The sequence below is a fragment of the Podarcis raffonei genome, chromosome 10 (genome assembly GCF_027172205.1).
Source record: "Podarcis raffonei isolate rPodRaf1 chromosome 10, rPodRaf1.pri, whole genome shotgun sequence".
Taxonomy (NCBI): Eukaryota; Metazoa; Chordata; class Lepidosauria; order Squamata; family Lacertidae; genus Podarcis; species Podarcis raffonei.
Window position 1 is genome coordinate 553,153 of NC_070611.1, and position 18,774 is coordinate 571,926.

The window sequence follows — 18,774 nt, forward strand, 5'->3', positions numbered from 1 at the left end:
TTGTTCATTTCATTGACATCTGATAGGAGGGCATTCCACAGGGCAGACACCACTACCGAGAAGGCCCTCTGCCTGGTTCCCTGTAACCTCACTTTTCGCAGCGAGGGAACTGCCAGAAGGCTCTCGGCGCTGGACTTCAGTGTCCGGGTAGAACGATGGGGGTGGAGATGCTCCTTCAGGTATACTGGGCTGAGGCCATTTAGGGCTTTAAAGGTCAGCACCAACACTTTGAATTGTGCTCAGAAGCGTATTGGGAGCCAATGTAGGTCTTTCAAGACTGATGTTATGTGGTCTTGGTGGCCACTCCCAGTTACCAGTCTAGCTGCCGCATTCTGGATTAGTTGCAGTTTCCGGGTCACCTTCCAAGGTAGCCCCACATAGAGTGCATTGCAGTAGTCTAAGCGGGAGACAGTCTGCGGGCAGGTAGGGTCTCATCCTGCATACCAGATGGAGCTGGTAGACAGCTGCCCTGGACATTTACCTGCGCCTCCATGGACAGCTGTGAGTCCAAAATGACTCCCAGGCTGTGCACCTTCCCTCTTGTTTCATGCATGCTGCCCTTTTGTTTCTAAGATGGGCACTGACGCTCATGTTTCTGTTTTGTAGCTCAACATGGTGTTTTTGATTTTTCCATTAAACAAAGCTGAACTTGTCAATTGCTTTTGGCTACAGGAGAACTTAATACATGCCAAATTCCAAATCACTTGCCTCAGATTAACCCCTTGATGTCGCTGAATTGTTTGCCAAGGCACAGGGAAGTTGTGAGGAAATGTGTTCCTTTTGCTTTTGTGTTTAATTTCCCAGAGTGAAAAACTCCTTATCCAAAGTTGTGTCTCAAAGTTCTGTTTTCCATTAAAACTAACTCTAACCCTCACCTTAGAAATTGACATTGGAGTCACTTGCGGGTGTTGGCAAGAGGGTGTGGCATGGTGAGGGAAATGCCCTTATGTATGTTTGACTGTGGCTCACGGAGCCTCAAATGTGCATTTCCTTTATCCCTACCCCACTGTGGTCCTGATGGTGTTAAGTCAGGCACAGGGAATCTCAGGGCGGAGGGCGGGGGGATGCAGTCATTTGGGTCTCTCTGTGTGAGGAGCCGGAGACAGAAGCAGGCCAGCAATAAAACACCCACTGTCAAATAAGTTAGCTCTTTATTCAAAGTCACCCAAACAGTGCAGGCCTAGTTATCACAGCAACTCTTCCCAGTAGGTCTTGCTTCAATGAGGCAGTTGCAAAGACTGAAGATCCGCACCTTCTCTCCACTCTCCAAGACCTCCTCCTTTGGGTCCTTCCCCAGCAACCAGATACTCCTTTGTTGTCTCTTTTTGCTATTCCCTCTTCATTTCACTTTGTGGTCTCGGAGACCAGAGGGGAGCTGAGCTGAAAGGAAGGGGAGAACCCCAGGCTTCTTTAGCAGCCTGTCTCATATTTGCCTCTTGGCCCCCCTCATCTCCAGCCTCTGATTCTGAACTGCTCTCTGCCACGGCTTCTTCCTGCTCACTAAACCCTGTTGCCTCTTTGGCTTCCAACAATTCCTCCTCCCAGTCTGATCCCTCTTTGCCCGCTGACCACTTATTGTCGTCCCACCACTAATGCCCAGGCTCTGAGCTTCCTTTCCAGACCACTTCTTTGCATTCAGCCAGTCCATTACACTCTGTCTGAGGCCTCAGAACTGTCCTCTGCTTTATGTCCTTTTCTGGTGCTTTTGCATGGCTGGAATTTGTCCTTGAACTGCAATAATGCCTCTTGCTTGCCTGGATGGAGAAATCTCTGGGATGCAGCTCGTCAGGCCCTGGAGATTTGAATTCATTTACTACCTCTTTCCTAAATTGGGCTGCAGCTCCCTCCTTACATCATTTACTCTGTTATCACCAGGTTGGGCCTTGTTTTCCTTTTGGGTGAAGATAGAGGCAAAGTAGGTGTAGAGTAGTTCTGCCTTTTCTCTGTTACTCAATAACATTTCTCCAACTTCTTCACACAGAGGACCCTACCACTTGCTTGTTCTTCCTCTTACTTGGGACATAGCTGAATAGGCCTTTTAAAATTAATTTTAACCTCTCTTGCAAGCCTGACCTCATTCTGAGCTTTAGCTAGCCCGACTTTCCCCCTGCAACTGTTGGCTACTCATGTATGCTCCTCCTTTGTGATTTCCCCTTTCTTCCATTTCGTATACATGCCCTTCTTAACTCTCAGCTCATCTGTAAGCTCATAGCAGCCACACTGGTTTCCTTAGACGCCTCTCACTTTTCTTTCTTGTTGGTATTGTCTGTATTTGGGCCTTCAATATTTCTCCTTTAAGAAACTCCAATCCTCTTTGCTCCCTTCTCTTTGAGTATTTCTGACCACGGGATCACACCCAGTAGCTCCTTAGGCTTTTTGAAATTTATCTTCTTATAGTCCAGAGTGCGTTTCCGACTATGCTCAGTTTTCCCTTGCCTCTGTACAGTCGTACCTCAGATTACGAACGCTGCAGGTTTTGAACGTGCCTCCTGCATGGATCACGTTTGCAACCCGAGGTCCAGAGTGCATTTCCGACTATGCTCAGTTTTCCCTTGCCTCTGTATTGTGAAACCCAGGAGAACATGATCACTTCCTCCCAAGTTTCCGAGTGCTGTCACTTCATTGGTCAGTTCCTCCCTATTGGTGAGGATCAGGTCCAAGACAGATGATCCTCTGGTTGTTTACTCCACCCTCTGGGAAACAAAATTGTCAATGAGGCAATGGAGGAATTTATCAGACCTCCTATTCTTGGCAGAGTTTGAGTCCCAACTGATACTGGGGAAGTTGAAGTCCCCAGTGACTTCTTTTTGAATGTTTGGTAATCTGCTCTAGTGAGGCACCATCCAAGTCTTCAGTTTGGCTTGGCAGTCTATAGCAGACACCCACAGTAAGGTCCCTGTTGTTTCTCTCTCTTACAAGTTTTACCCATATACTCTCAATCTGCTTTCCATGCTCCAGGTCATGGATTTCTTCACAAGTGTACACATTATTTACATATAATGCTACTCCTCCTCCCTTCCTGTTTGGTCTATTTCTTTTAAACAGGTTATACCCCTCAATTCCTACATTCCAGTCATGAGTCTCATCCCACCAGGCTTCAGTAATGCCTACCAGGCCGTATTTGCAATCCTGTACTAAAAGCTCCAATTCGTCTTGCTTGTTTCCCACACTCTGTGTATTTGTGTAGAGACAACTGAAACTACGAGTCGTTCCCTCCAGCTGCTTCCTTCCTGTAGTTTCTTGCCCTTTAGCAGGTTTCTGGAGCACTGCCTCAGTTTCCTGTGCATCAATTAAGCTATTATCCCCAGTGCCAGGTGCTATTCTGTTGTTTGTAATGTTGTCTCCCTCCTCAAGATCTAGTTTAAAGCTCTCCTGATCTTGAGACTTTTAGCAAAGCCATTCTTGCCAACCACTGTGTGGTGCAGCCCATCTTTCACCAGAAGTCCTTCCTCAAGGAAGCAGAGACCATGATCCAAGAAGCCAAATCCTTCCTGACGACACCACCTGCACAGCCATAGTATTTTCTTCTCTCTTTCTTGGCCACAACCTTTAACAGGAAGGAGTGATGCCCAGTGTCTCATAGTCCCTGCCCAGTGTCTCATAGTCCCTTGCTATGTGTTGCAGGCTGTGTGTGGCAGTATTATTTGCACCCACATGAATCAGAAGGAGGGGGAAGTGGTCAGTAGGCTTTATAAGACTTGCCAATTTCTACGTCACATTGTGCTGTGCTTTCCAAAGCCTGTTTGGAGTTTTCTAATGTCTGCACCTGCTGTTCGTGAGTCTTCTCCACTTGTCTATTGGAGCTTTTTTTTATAGTGCTGGGATAAGTTACAAAGGCAGGAACCTTATGGTTTGAATTACACCACACATTTCCTTGCATTTTGCTGGTTCATCACTTCTGCAGAAAATCTAGGACTAGATGAAAAAGCACTAAATTTACTGAGCTGTTAGCTCTTCTTGCTCTAGAGTGGCCCAAGAGCAGAGATCTGTGAAAATTAGCTTTTATTATTTACTATTTTTCACACCCGGTGAATATGAGACCAAAACAAAAAAGGGATAGTAGTGAATTATTTATTATTTATTTATTTAATTTCTATACCACCCTATACCCGAAGGTCTCAGGGCAGTTCACATAAAATATCAAATACATAAAACAAAAACAAAACCAACAACCCAATACCCCACACAAGAGCCAGCATTTTTAAAAAGGGTGTAAGATGTAGATCAAGTCATGACCTGGCTGAAATGGAACATTTTTGCCTGGCACCTAAAGGTGTATAGTGAAGGTGCCAGGCGAACTTCCCTGGGGAGAGCATGCCACAGACAGGAAGCCTCTGCAGAGGAGGCCCTGGTCTCATTTTGCCACCCCCTGAACCTCTCAAGGAGGAGGCACACGAAGGAGGGCCTCAGAAGGTGATCTCAAGGTCCAGGTAGATTCATATGGAAACAGGTGGTCCTTGAGGTATTGTGGTCTTGAGCTGAATTCAGAAGCCTTATTATTAAAGTCTACTGCATGACCTGAGGCCTGGCTGTGTTAATCAATACTGAAGGCATTCTGTATGCAAACACACCAAAGGCACATCTAGCACAACTTTCTGTTCTCACAGCAGCCAAGCAGAATGCTGGTTTGAAACCCACAGGCAGGACATGAGCGCAACAACACTCTCCTGCTTGTGATTCCCCACAACTGGAATTTGGAAGAATTTTTCTAATCAAAAACATATGCAGAATCTCGTAGCTGACTGCTGCAAGGAAATAAGAAACAAACGTGATTTTGTTTTCTTGTCTTCAGACTGCCTTTTTAAGGTATGTCCTATGAACCGATACTCTGCACAGAAACAATACTGGAAAGCCAAGCAAGCAAAACAAGGGAACCACACGGAAGCCGCATTGCTGAAGAAGCTGCAAGTAAGTGGCACCTGAGCTCCCAGTCTTCGTTGCCTTTTTATGCAGCTGTTTGTTAGTGCCATGATGCACAGCTGTTAGTTCTTCAGCAGCTAAGCCCAAATTACTTTCTCCCAGCTGGTAATTCCACTGGGCTGAGAAACAACAAATTTAGATGACTCAAAACTGCCCTGTTTTGTTTCATCTAAGGACTATTCTCTCTCCCTTCTTACTCCCAGAGGTGGCTCACTGGGTGTGCCAGCGTCCCTCTGCTAGTTCCTGACAGGTGGGTTGCTGTTGCATACTGGGAGGGAGATGGATGAGGTGGCTGGGAGGTTGGTCTGGTGCAAGTACATAAGTAGGAGTGCGGGATTGTCTCTGCCAATGTGTCCCCTCCAGCTCCCCCCACCCACTGCCTTGCCTTTCATCATCTCCCAGAGCTACAATTCCCAGAGTGGTTCAACAATTGATCTCTCTTTCCAGGTAACTCTGGGAAGTGTAGCTCTGTGAGGAAAATAAGTATCTCTCAGCCCCTTATAAACTGCAGTTCCCAATATGCTTTAGGGGAATTCAAGATGGTTTAAAGTAGTATCACAGTCCTTTAAATGGATAGTGCAGATGGGGCCAAAAGTAAGAGTTCTATCTGTTGTTCTCCCTACCTTTGGATCTGGCCCTACCAGTCTTCTGCCTTTCACTCCACACACCTTTAGCATGTGCCCCCCAGAAGGGTTGCCCCTAATAATAATAATAATACTTTTATTATTTATGCCCCACCCATCTGGTGCTCCGTCTGAAAAAAATCCCCACACACTCCAGTGCTAAAGGTTGAGAGGTTGAGTTCATGTAACAGTTTGTGACTTAAACTATAAAAACAAACAAAAACTCCAAGAAACTGTGACTATTTTGCAGCATGCTGCAGAACTGGAACAAAAGCAGAATGAATGTGAGAACAGGAAACTGCTGGGTGAAATTGTGAAGTACAGCAACGTCATACAGGTGAGCCTTTGAAAACTAGACTGTCAATTTCTCAAAACCTCAAGGTGAGCAGGAGTTTAAATATATCAGAAATGGCATGGAGTGTGAAAAGATTACATACCTCCATGCCATACCAATCAGCTCTGCAGTGGGAGTTCCCCACAGCGGATTTTTTGATGTGTGAAATCAGTAAGCATTGCCTAGAGCAGGCTTCCTCAACCTCAGCCCTCCAGATGTTTTTGGCTACAACTCCCATGATCCCAACATCTGGAGGGCTGAGGTTGAGGAAGCCTGGCCTAGAGGCAGAGAAGAAAGGGCAGGGCTCCTTTGCCTTTAACGATAGTGCAGGGGAGACTGTTTCAGGAAGCACTGTTTTCCTCACCGCAGCACGACAAGTTGCACCACCCCAGTGTCATCTCCTGCTCCTCTGTACCCCATCTTCCCTTATCTCTCTTTATCTTGTGTAGAAATGTAAACTGTAAGCACCTGGGCTTACAGGGGACCTTTCTCTTTGTTATATCACTTAGTACACTTAGACTACAATTCCCATCATCCTTGACCGCTGGTCCTCCTAGCTAGGGATAATGGGAGTTGTAGGCCAAAACCATCTGGAGGGCCAAGTTTGAGGAAGCCTGACTTAGTAGAACAACATTTATGACATTATATAAATAATACACATGATTAGAGGCAAAGGAGGCTCATATTCCTTTGCCCTTGGTCACCATAAGAAACAAATGAAAAAAGGAAGACTCCTCCTCACCAGCAGCTTACAAGACATTTGATCAAATTAAATACAGTTTCAATTAACCAATTATCCTATCACATCCCCTTCTGCACCTGATGCATTAAGTACCGTATTTTTCGCACCATAGGACGCACCGGACAATAGGACACACCTTGTTTTAGAGGGGGGATAACAAGAAAAAAAATTCTCCCCCTCTCTGCCCAGTGCCCCTTCAGCGAAGCGGCAGGAGGCGCTGCGCAGAGAGGGGGAGAATTTCCCCCCTCTTGTTTTCCCCCTCTAAAACAAGGTGCCGTTTAAATCCGTTCAGGCGGCTACCTTGGAAGCCTGGAGAGCGAGAGGGGTTGGTGCGCACCGACCCCTCTTGCTCTCCAGGCTTCAGGTTCCTTTCGACCTGCTCTTTGGGGCTGGCGGGGGGAAGCCCACCACCAGCCCCAAAGAGCAGGTCGGGGAGCAGCGGAAAGGTGTGCAGCGGAGAGGCTGCTGCCATAGTTGCGCGTCACCTCTCCAGCCGGGAGAGGGTCACGGGCTTCTTTAGCCCCGTGCGCGCTCTCCCGGCTGGAGAGGTGGCGCACGGCTAAAGAGGCTCCTGCCATAGCCGCGTGTCACCTCTCCAGCCGGGAGAGGGTCACGGGCTTCTTTAGCCCCGTGCACGCTCTCCCGGCTGGAGAGGTGGCGCGCGGCTGGAGAGGTGGCGCGCGGCTAAGGAGGCTGCTGCAATAGCCGTGTGTCACCTCTCCAGCTGGGAGAGGGTAAGCGGGGCTTCTTTAGCCCCGCGCGCGCTCTCCCGGCTGGAGAGGTGGTGCGCGGCTAAAGAGGCTCCTGCCATAGCCACGCGTCACCTCTCCAGCCGGGAGAGGGTTGCGGGGCTATGGCGTCTTCGCTCCATAGGACGCACACACATTTCCCCTTCATTTTTGAAGGGGGAAAAGTGCGTCCTATAGAACGAAAAATACGGTAACTCCCCTTTTAATTAGGCAAAAAGTCCAGAGACCACAGGTGTGCAGCTAGGTAGGTCAACCTGCAAACATACACCTCTGAAACCAACCTGGTTCCTGAGTAGCATAATAATAATAATAATAATAATAATAATAATAATAATAGTAATTTATTATTTATACCCCGCCCATCTGGCTGAGTTTCCCCAGCCACTCTGGGCGGCTCCCAATCAAGTGTTAAAAACAATACAGCATTAAATATTAAAAACTTCCCTAAACAGGGCTGCCTTCAGATGTCTTTTAAAAATAGGATAGCTGCTTATTTCCTTGACATCTGATGGGAGGGTGTTCCACAGGGTGGGTGCCACTACCGAGAAGACCCTCTGTCTGGTTCCCCGTAACCTCACTTCTTGCAATGAGGGAACGGCCAGAAGGCCCTTGTTGCTGGATCTCAGTGTCTGGGCTGAATGATGGAGGTGGAGACGCTCCTTCAGGTATACAGGACTGAGGCTGTTTAGGGCTTTAAAGATCAGCACCAACACTTTGAATTCTGCTCGGAAACGTACTGGGAGCCAGTGTAGGTCTTTCAAGACCCGTGTTATATGGTCTTTCTTGGTGGCCACTCCCAGTCACCAGTCTAGCTGCCATATTGGATTAATTGCAGTTTCTGGGTCACCTTCAAAGGTAGCCCCACGTAGAGCGCATTGCAGTAGTTCAAGCGGGAGATAACTAGAGCATGCACCACTTTAAGATAAAGAAAAACCAACACAGGGATGGTGGGAGTTTGCTCCCAACAATGTCTGCAGGGCGTCATGTTGGCTACCCCTGGAGATGGTTAACCAGACAAAAAAAAGTCAGGTGGGTATTCAGTCGTACACTTAACCACCTAACTAACATCTTGTTTTATGATTGCTGAATAACATGTCGCCTTCAGCCATGCAAACTCCCATGTTGGATTGTTTTGATAATTGAAATTATTCCCAGTTACAATGATTTGCCAATGAGCAGGTTGTTAAACCCACTTGAAATATGTTAAAACATTGTGTTTTTTTCAGACTGTCAGAAGTAATTTCATGTGTAAGTTTAATTTCTCTCAAAAAATATGTTTGCCCTACTAACTGTGATATCACGGCTATAAATCTGGCCTACATATCTTGTGACCTCCTGAGCTGAATGCTTGCACTGTTGCCAGCCAGGTGTTTGACAATCCCTCTGTGTGGTTCTTGGCTGGCTACAACAAGCATTAATCCTTTGATGTAAGGGAGGCCTCATTGTGGGTTGAGTTGTGGCCAAAGTCTTCATCCAGAACACATGTATACATTTATTTGTTTTATTATTATTTACAGCTACTTCACATAAAAAGCAACAAATACCTTACAGTGAATAAGAGATTGCCAGCCCTATTGGAGAAGAATGCTATGCGGGTCTCTCTGGATGCTGCTGGGAATGAGGGGTCCTGGTTTTACATCCAGCCCTTTTGGAAACTGAGGAGTGAAGGTGACAATGTAAGTGAATGAAATATGTTTCTGGGAATTGCTGGAATAGGCACTGTTACCACCTCCCCATCTTTCTAGGACTAGATGTCTTTGTATTACCCTTGTTGTGCAGTGCTTGTTGCTCTGCTCCATAGTGCAATGTGCTTAAATCCTGATGCAGTGCATCTTGGGATATTATTCTAAAAGGTGGTTTGGGACAGAAATCATATTCAAGGGAACTGAGCAAGTAAGAAGGGGAGACCTAATGGGCTATTAACACCTGAAGAGCTCTGCAGCATCAGACCACAGGCCTATCTCATGCAGCATTTTGTTCTCACAAAGCCCATCCAGATGCCTTTGAGAAGTTGCAAGGAGGTCATGAGTGCAACAGTACTTCCCTTGCTTGTGACCCCCAGCAACTGGTATATGAAGGCATGCCGCTTCTGAAAGTTGAGGGAGAGCACAGCCATTGTTTCATTTGCTAGGTAACCAGCCCTCTTGCCATCTACAGTTCCCCTTTAACTTGTCCTAGGTGTATTTATTTACTTGCTAGGTTCTGTACTGCCCAATGGCCATAGAGCTCTGGGTGGCTTACAGTAATGGTTGAAATCATAAAATCGAACAATGCACCAGATCTACAGCAAAATAAAACGACACAATATAAAACTAGTGATGGTTAGCAGCAGTGAAAAGATCTAAGAAGCACTAAAATGTTGCTAAACACCTGAGAGAATAAAGACCTCATCACCTGCTGTGGATAAAACCACAGAGTAGGCACTAGGCAGACCTTTCTGGGAAGCCATTCTGTGGCTGTGGTGCCACCCCTGAAAATACTGTCTTTAGGCAACAGCAGTGGTAATGGGTGAGGAAAGGAAAAGCCCTTTGTGGCCAGATAGCAGCCACCCCTGGCTAGATTCAGTCACGGGGTTAGTAGTTACTGACCTCAGACATGGAACCAATTATTTCACTAACAAATAAGTGTTTTTTTTAAATAAAAAAATATTATTATGCTTGATTTCTACTTTCAGTGAATTTTAAATTATTGATTCAATTCTGCAGGTTTGTTTTCTCTGACCTTACATGGCTGTAAGTAATGTTTTTCTGCAGCATGGCATGCAAGGACACTTTGCATTAAGTAAAAAAGGGCATCACATTCTTATTGGAGACGTTCTGGCTTTAAAAAATATATAACAAATAATACTTGTTTATTTCTATCTTTGTTAAAAAAAAATGCCAGGAAAAAATAGTGACTCCAAACCAGTATTTCTGACTTTACTTAGGGTTGGCAATTAACTGGTCAAATATTGTTAGATAATAGTCTTTCAAATGTTAATAATATTGTGCTAATTAAAAAAACCAACTACTTGCTTCTAGAAAAGACAACAAGATGCCATCCCTCCTTGAGGCTTTATAGAGCTTTGCAGGTATGGTGAGGACTTCTGACCTTGCCATAATGATTATTGCCTTCCTATGTTTGCTTGGTGCCTTCTCCTAAACCCTTTCTTTATCCTGCTCGGTGATGTCTTTGTAATCTCTCACTCTGTAGGTCCTAAGGGGTTTAGGTGGAATAAAACTTGCAAACAGTTAAGGGAACTTGTGTCATTCTAACTAAAGAAAAATTGTTCACAGTAATTGCCCGCAAAGCTCAATAAATAATTTGTCTAATAAATCCAAACTTTTTTTTAATCCACAAAGGTGCTTCAGAGTTGTTTCTTTTCAAATTGCATTAGTACCAAAGTGGCGGAACAACCACAGCAAATGGCTTATTTGTAATGCAGCTTGAATGACATAACCCTTATCCAAGGTGATTAATTAGCTGCCCATTGGAATAAGCTTCCATTTGCGTCCATTGAGCTCTGCACTGAATGATTCTACCCTAATGAGTGTTCCATCTCCAATTACTGGCACTCATGCTGTATGGCTTAACTAGGAGGAGAAAGAGCAGAAACTCTCCAGAGAGAGATTAAAGTTGCAGGACAATGTGAGTGTCAAAGTACTAGGAAGCAAGGAGCCTTCAATATTGTTTGTTGGGTGACCCCATGATTTAATAAAAGCTAATGTGTCACTCATCTACATAAGTATTCTTGAAAATATTTGACCATCCTCAAGCTGTAACCAACCAGTTGCCAGAATTTAGTCAGCTGATCTGCATCTTTACGCCAGTTCTACTGGAGCTACATAAATTATGAATTTTGCTTTCTGTCAAAATGTTGGCAAATGGGTTAAGGAGCAAAGACATTTGTGCATGTGTTGCAAAGAAAGCATGGATCGTGTTCACCATTCATATCAGTCACTTTGTGGTTCTAGCTTGTGTGTATAATTGTTCTGTATGATGGAATGTACACTGAATTGTTGTGGACTTTGCCATCACCTGTATGTAATTAGATCAGATCTTGTAAAATCTTACTCCACTGCATCTTAAGATATTTCTCGTCTTCCCGTATAGAAATTCATACAATGTAAATGATCTCTTTGTTTTTAGGTGGGAGGCAATTTGAGAGGCCAAGTATCCAAGAACCAATTGTATATAATACCATACCTGCAAATGGATATAGCTAGCAATGGAACTATCAATCTGTTTACCCTATTTTGGACATTCGTTTTTCTGTTTTTCAGCTGACAATGTCTCACATCAGTCAATAAAGGTTTAAAAGCAATGAAACAATATAATCAAAACAAATAGAGCAGATGAGTGCAAGACTAGATTTAACACATTTTTAGAGTGTAATTATTAAAATGTACAGAATTCACTGTAGCGTATGTTGTGAGCACCTTGGGAGTGTTAGTCCTGAAAGGCAGCACATGTCTGCTGAAAGCAAAGCAACAGTCTAAAAATGTGAAGAATGAGAAAAACCTGGGCAAATGAGATTGGTTAGGAAATCACAGAAATCTGTGGTAAAAGAGGCAGTCCAGATCACTAGAAATCAACAGAATTTTGCCACTGATTTTAATGTGATTGTATTTCTGTAGTGCTCCCCCCCCCACAAAAATGACTTAAGAATCTGGGGGTAGCTGTCATAATGTGGAATGTTCTGGATCACACTAGTAAAAAGTTGCCTTTGCAGGAACCCCCACTCCGCTTAGAAGTTTGTGTGTGTGTTTTTAATCCTTATATGATTTTAATATATGCCCATTTTTCACAGTAACAGATTGTCATTTATTTATAAACTTTTAAAATATATTAGCTATTTTAATTTCCAGAGATAATATATTCTCCCAAATTAATTCTATATATGCTTCTCCAGGAGTAAGTCCTGTTGAACTCAGTGGGCCTTACTTCTGTGTAGGCACATATTAGATTGTACTGTTAACTTTGTGTTCAGTTTGTTCAGATGTATTACGTAATCTTGGATGTGAAATTGTTTTTATACATACATTTATTTATTCTTTTTTTAAAAATGAGATTGTTTTAGATATGTTTTTATTGTTGTTTTTAGATGTTTCATAGGAGGTGACTCATAAATTAAAGGAAATAAATAAATAACGAAAGGGCCAACCACTCAATTTGCAACGCTCATTCCAGAAAAAAAACAAATTAATAACCTTTCCAGCATGGTGACCTTCATGTTCCACAGCTTGCTCACTCTTTCTTAAAATTCCCAGGACATTTATTTATTTGGAAAACTGAAATCTGAGATTTCATAGTTTATCTAAGGGCTGCCAGAGGCAAAGGAGGACTGGGCTCCTGTACTTTTAACAGAGAATTTCAGCCAAGTTGAGCTTTTGTAGAAAGATACAGGAACCTTTTGATAAAGGTACAGGAAGTCTGCGCTCTTTTGCATCTGGCCACCCTGCAGTTAGCTATTATACCAAGCCTACGAATAGGGTCTCACTTTAAATAGGAGGAAGAGGAGAAGGAACTGAAATAATCATCCGTGTGAAATGAATTACGATATATAACTCCTTTTCCAACTTCTATCCTCCAGATTGTTGTAGGGGACAAAGTTGTACTGATGCCGGTCAATGCAGGGCAGCCTCTTCATGCCAGCAACATAGAACTTCTGGATAACCCTGGGTGCAAAGAGGTGAGTTTGACAGAGGCCTGTGGTTCTGGTATGTAGAGTTAGGGTGTGGGATCAGTAGCAGACTGAGAGGAAACTACAACTTGTTGGCAACTATAGGCAGAATTAAGAGACTGACGTAGAGTAGCTCCATGCAAAAAAAGTTAGAGATTCTGCACCTTTAATAGTTGTACAGAAGAGGAAATTTTAGGAGGCCATGGTAACTACACCTCTCGCATGCCATTGCTGCTTCCTGCCACTCAACAACACTGCTGTTTTTATTTACTAATGCTGCTAGGAGGTGAATGTTTTCTTCTTTTTAACATGCACCAGCGCACTGGCATTCTAAAAATCAGATGAAAGTGTATGACTTACTAGGTAATAGAGATAGTGGCTGCATTCCGCCCCCCCCCCACAAATGTGCACTCTGTCCCAGGAGTGTATAGGTGGACACCATCTCCTATTGTTTGTTCTCAACAATTGGTATTCAAAGGTAAACTGCCTTTACATGTTGAGACTTTGGTTAGCTATCTGATACTTACCTATTTATTTGCATATTGTGTTTTGCACCCCAACCTTTCATCCTGGAACTCAGGGAAGTGTACATGGAGTTCCCCAGTTATCTCTCATCTAGATACTGATCACATGCAAACCTCCTTAGCTTCAACCAGGTTCCTGAATTATGTGCCTCCAGACCATGTTCTCTTATCCTCTGTGAGCTTGACTATTACTTTTTCCTTTTCCTTTTTAACAGCAACCTAGACAAGTGGTCATGCCAACAAAGTTTCATGTATTTACAGATAATTGTTTAATTCCAGATTTTTTGGGGGCGGTGGGGTGCCAATTATAATTGAAATTGTCTTGAAAACAATAGCTATCATAGTAGACGTTGGCAAGCATGAGCCTTGTCAGATTGTAATGCTCCAGAAGCATTAGTGTCTGGGCCTTCTGCAACATAACCTATAGTTGTTATCTGTGCATTTGACTACAGGTAAATGCGGTCAACTGCAATACCAGCTGGAAGATAACCTTATTCATGAAATACAGTTGCTACAGAGAAGATGTACTCAAAGGTGTAAGTATGAATGAGAAAAATATTGATATTTTTGAAATAGTAATACTGGGTTTGTTTGTTTGCTTGCTTTTTGTACATGAGCAAGAGACCACAAATCATGTAGTCTGAAATTGGTTTTAAATAGAATAAAAATGCACCTGTTCCATATTATCCATTGTTTTCTTTTGTTCATTAGCCACGAAGAGTGATGATTTTGTTGCATGAGCAGCTAACCTGCTGGTACAGAGCTGCAACAATAGCCATCCACTAGCAGTGTTGCTGCTTTGTAGTAGGAAAGGGAGGGAGAAGGTGGTAGTGAAGTTGGGGCTATGTGGGCACACGACCATGAGAACAGGATTTGGCTCCGCCAGTGGATCGGCACAACCCCAAATGCTCAACTACCTCACACCTCTCTTTCCTGGCACACAGCAGCAGCACTGCTTCACCAGGCAAGCTGCTTGTGTTTCATTGCAAAGTATGCGAGCAAACTGCATCCATCTCCTCTTCCCCCTTTAATGAATTGTTATTATTTCTAAACTGCCCTTCATCCCAGAATCACAGGGCAGTTTCAATATAAAAAGACAAAAATATACAACATAGTAACAAACAAAAGCAATTCTACCCCACCAGTTTAAAATGGCATATATTGTTTAAATTAAATTAAATTAAATTGCCAAAGGCCTGGTAGAAGAATATTTTTGCCTGGTGTCGAAAGATATGTAATGAAGGCACCAGGTGAGCCTTTGTGGGGATAGCATTCCACAAGTGGAGGAGCCACCGCAGTAAAGGCCTGTTCTTGTGTTGCTGCCCTCCAACTATAATGAAGGGAAGACCTTGGTTTCAAACACATCATGGACACCTTAATCATTATATAAATTGTATAGACACTTGAATCTAACAGAGAAGTATTATTGCTACGATAACTTTGGCAAAGCTTCACTTTTGTGTTTGTGTTTCTTCAGGGAGATGTCGTCAGATTGTTCCACGCAGAACAGGAGAAGTTTCTGACCTGTGATGAGTATCAGAAGAAGCAACATATCTTCCTTCGCACAACACTGCGTCAGTCAGCCACTTCTGCAACTAGTTCTAAAGCTCTGTGGGAAATAGAGGTACTGTGTGATGCTTCTGATGTTTTCCCTAGCTTGGATTCAGAGAGTTCATAATATTTACCTCCTAGAGGGTAGTGTCCAAGCATTCTCTTTATGTGATAGATCTCATGCACTACTTCTGCAGGTGGTGCATCATGATCCATGCCGTGGAGGAGCAGGGCAATGGAACAGCCTATTCAGATTTAAACATCTAGCGACTGGAAACTACTTGGCTGCAGAGGTAAGAGTCACAGACAGTTGAATGTGGTAGAGGGTGAATAACTGGGGTTGACTAAACAGGGCAGAGCCTTTGCTCTTTTGGAATTGTCACTGGGCCAGGTTGTATGTTGTTCTGAGAGCATGGATGCTGCTGGAAAGCCAGACTGCGCAGGCACACCTGTGTGATGGGCTGTCTGCCTGATTTAGACTGGAAATAACCATGTTGTTGTTGGGAAGTTTCTTCATGGTTACTGCCACCCTTAGTTATCCAGGGAGCCCCTCTTCTAAGCAACCCATTGAGTGACTGAGGCAGCCATGCAACTTGGTTTCTGAAGGGCAGCTATGCCACCTGGGTGCAACTCTGTGAAGAGAGTGAGACTATCTTGCTTCTTCAGCTGCAAATGTCTAATCTTGAAAGTGCCTCAGGAGGACATGGTGGCTCTTCTCCCCACTTCTTATGTGGAGGGGGAACTGTGGAGAAATGCTAGCTATACAAACATCAACTCCATTGTCATGGTGCATTTCATGAGTTATCAAAGCATGATTTGAGGATCAGGATCACATAGGAGAAAGTGACAGAATGGATAGCTCAGTTGGTTAGAGTGTGGTGCTGATAACACCAAGATTGCAGGTTTCATCCCCGTATGGGACAGCTGCAGATTCCTGGATTGCAGGGGGTGGACATCAGGGTTCTTTCCACTTCTACAATTCTATGAGATTGCTTTTGTGAGATTGCTTGCTGCTTTCCCTTCAGTATGATGGTTTAGTTTTAGGCTCAATGTGCCCTGAGAATCCCTAAACCCTCATATTCACGGGGGAGTGTGTGGCTTCTGGTAATTCATTGATTCCTCCAGGAAAAAGTCCAGAACTCTCATCACTTACCAAGTATTATGTTTGTTCAGCCTTTTAGTTACAGAGCCCCTTACAGTTCTGTCTCTCTCTTCAGGGAGGTCACTTGGCTTATCAATTACTCGCCTTGCAGTCATGTCCCTCTTCAATCTTGCTTCTAGTATGCTACAGTGTCCTACAGTCTTTAACCTTTGAGGCCTTACTCTGCATCCCCCAACTGCACCTTCTCCCTGTATGCACTGGTGGAGGAAGAGGAGTGCGGGGGGAGCGTACCGCCCCCGGCAGTGCGATCCCGGTAGGGTGCCTGCTCTCTGCCTCCCCCCCCGGTTCCGGAGGGTGAAGCTCCACCACTGCCTGTATGCTAGTAGAGCATTGTACATCCTTACAGTGCTGCAGAATTAAAATGTCCCTCACTTTCAGGTAGGACTATTGTGGGCACATATATTCTGTAGTAAAAATGTTGCTTTTTGATGAATCCCAAGTAGGTGTGCTTAGTAGCTCCCCCCCCCCCCCGTTCTTCCCTTACGTCTAAACCTTTTGTTAGATTGATCTCTTTCACTTTTGTGTCTTGCGCCCAACTCTTAACCTGGAAGCCCAGGAAAATGTGCCAAGATAAGACATCTATTTATCTTATCAAATCATTTGGGGACTGCGGATATCTAGAAAAACTGCAATATAAATAAGTCAGGCAAGTCCCAGTGTAGAGGAAAGCCTTTTATGTTTGGCTTAAGGTTAGATTGTGAATTATCTTTCTTCTTCTTTGGCGATCATTCATAACTGAGTAAGATTGTCTTCCATGAATACAGTCTTAACAGTGAGTCCGTAAGTGACTGTGGAGGCCAATTCTGCATCCACACGTCCTTCCATAGTGGGGACATAGTACTGGAACAAAACCAAACCAGACCAGACCAGGAAAGAACAAATGTTACAGAAAAACTTGTGCATGAGGCCAAACTAGAAAGTTACACTAATCCCTTTTTGGAAAGAATGACTTACTAAAATTTGGGATTCGGCTATAATGGAGAAAGTAACATCTTATCTAAGAGCGAGAATTGCAAGTGAATACAGAAATAAATTCTCGGAAAACTTGTTGCCTCTTATATAATTACTTCCCATGAAAGCAAATGCAAGTACAGTGGTACCTCGGGTTACAGATGCTTCAGGTTACAGATACTTCAGGTTACAGACTCTGCTAACCCAGAAATATTACCTCGGGTTAAGAACTTTGCTTCAGGATGAGAACAGAAATCGTGCAGCGGCGACGCAGCAGCAGCAGGAGGCCGCATTAGCTAAAGTGGTGCTTCAGGTTGAGAACAGTTTCAGGTTAAGAATGGACCTCCAGAACGAATTAAGTTCTTAACCCAAGGTACCACTGTATGTTTTGAGGGTTTTTTAAAGGATAAATATTGTAATTTTATGTTAAGTCATATTTTCTTTCAGAACATTATGACCTGAAGTAATTTTTTCTGGAGCAGTTCTGCTTATTATTGTTAATATTTGTCAGATGTTTAAAATAATGATTTAAAAAAGGGAAGTAATAAGTGGTAGATGAAATAATAGAGGAAATGTATAAACTGAACTGAGGACAGTTTTTATATTGTGGATTTGACACATTTGTTTTACACATTATATGAATCTGCTCATTCTAACCCCCGGTCCATTCAGACCCATATGGTCTACATACAGTACATGGCAGCCACGGTCATCTTAGGCAGGGGTATTTCCTCTCACCTGGAGATCCTATTAACTGGAACTGCCGGGAATTTAACTTGGGACCTTCAAATAACAACTAGATAATAACTGAATAAAGGGTATGGATGAGTCTAAAGATATTTGAAAGAAAGTTTAAATATTACATGGTTGTTGACTTAATGAATTAATGAATTTATTATTATGGTCACAGACCAGTTCCAGCTCACTTACAATATCAGAAAAAATCATAAAACATGATAGGGATACATTGAATTGCAATTGGGTATAACAGGGACAATACAGATACAGCAGCAGTTAAAAATATAGAAGTTAAATCTTAATCACTAAAATATAACATAAAATTGTCATTTAAAACCTTAATCATTTTGGTAGTACAGCTTGTTCCCTAAGTTTTATGGCAGTCACACAGAATTTGGCCACCCTTATTTTTTATTTTTTAAAAAAAGATTTTTATTGATACAACAAGAAAAAAAAGTAGAGTATTCTACTTTGGAGGGGGAGTCTTGCTGTCAGCGCTGCCCAAGGTCCCAGCTCACACAAGACCAACGCTGCTTCTTACTCAAGTTTAAAAGTCTTTATTGAAGTTCAGTCTCATTTCCAGACGTGCAGCGCGCAACGCTACATCTATCCATCAGACCGTAGAAGTCCCATCTGAATCTCCTCCCCCCTGACACCAGCTTAAGATTCTAGCCTTACTCCACCTCTTCCTCTGTTCCTTCTTTCTCTGGGTCCTTCTGCTAGTCGGAGTCTCAGCCCTCCGAGATTCTTCTGACGCTGATTCTCCCGACTCCTCCTCCCCCCTCTTTCGGGCTTTAGGACCTGGCTCCCAATCCGGG

The 18,774-nt window shown here is 43.6% G+C and overlaps 1 protein-coding gene across 8 annotated transcripts in view; it reads left to right on the forward strand.

Moving 5' to 3' along the window:
* ITPR2 (inositol 1,4,5-trisphosphate receptor type 2) overlaps nt 1–18,774 on the forward strand; it is a 311,529-nt gene that overhangs the window by 26,044 nt on the left and 266,711 nt on the right. For 7 of the 8 annotated variants that reach the window (XM_053405136.1, XM_053405139.1, XM_053405138.1 and 4 more), the window contains exons 3-9: nt 4,793–4,908; nt 5,794–5,880; nt 8,886–9,044; nt 12,941–13,039; nt 14,007–14,090; nt 15,032–15,178; nt 15,303–15,398. In XM_053405136.1, coding sequence (XP_053261111.1) covers nt 4,793–4,908; nt 5,794–5,880; nt 8,886–9,044; nt 12,941–13,039; nt 14,007–14,090; nt 15,032–15,178; nt 15,303–15,398 — 788 coding nt within the window. The remainder of the gene's footprint in view (nt 1–4,792; nt 4,909–5,793; nt 5,881–8,885; nt 9,045–12,940; nt 13,040–14,006; nt 14,091–15,031; nt 15,179–15,302; nt 15,399–18,774) is intronic. The other variant, XM_053405140.1, reaches the window with a different exon arrangement.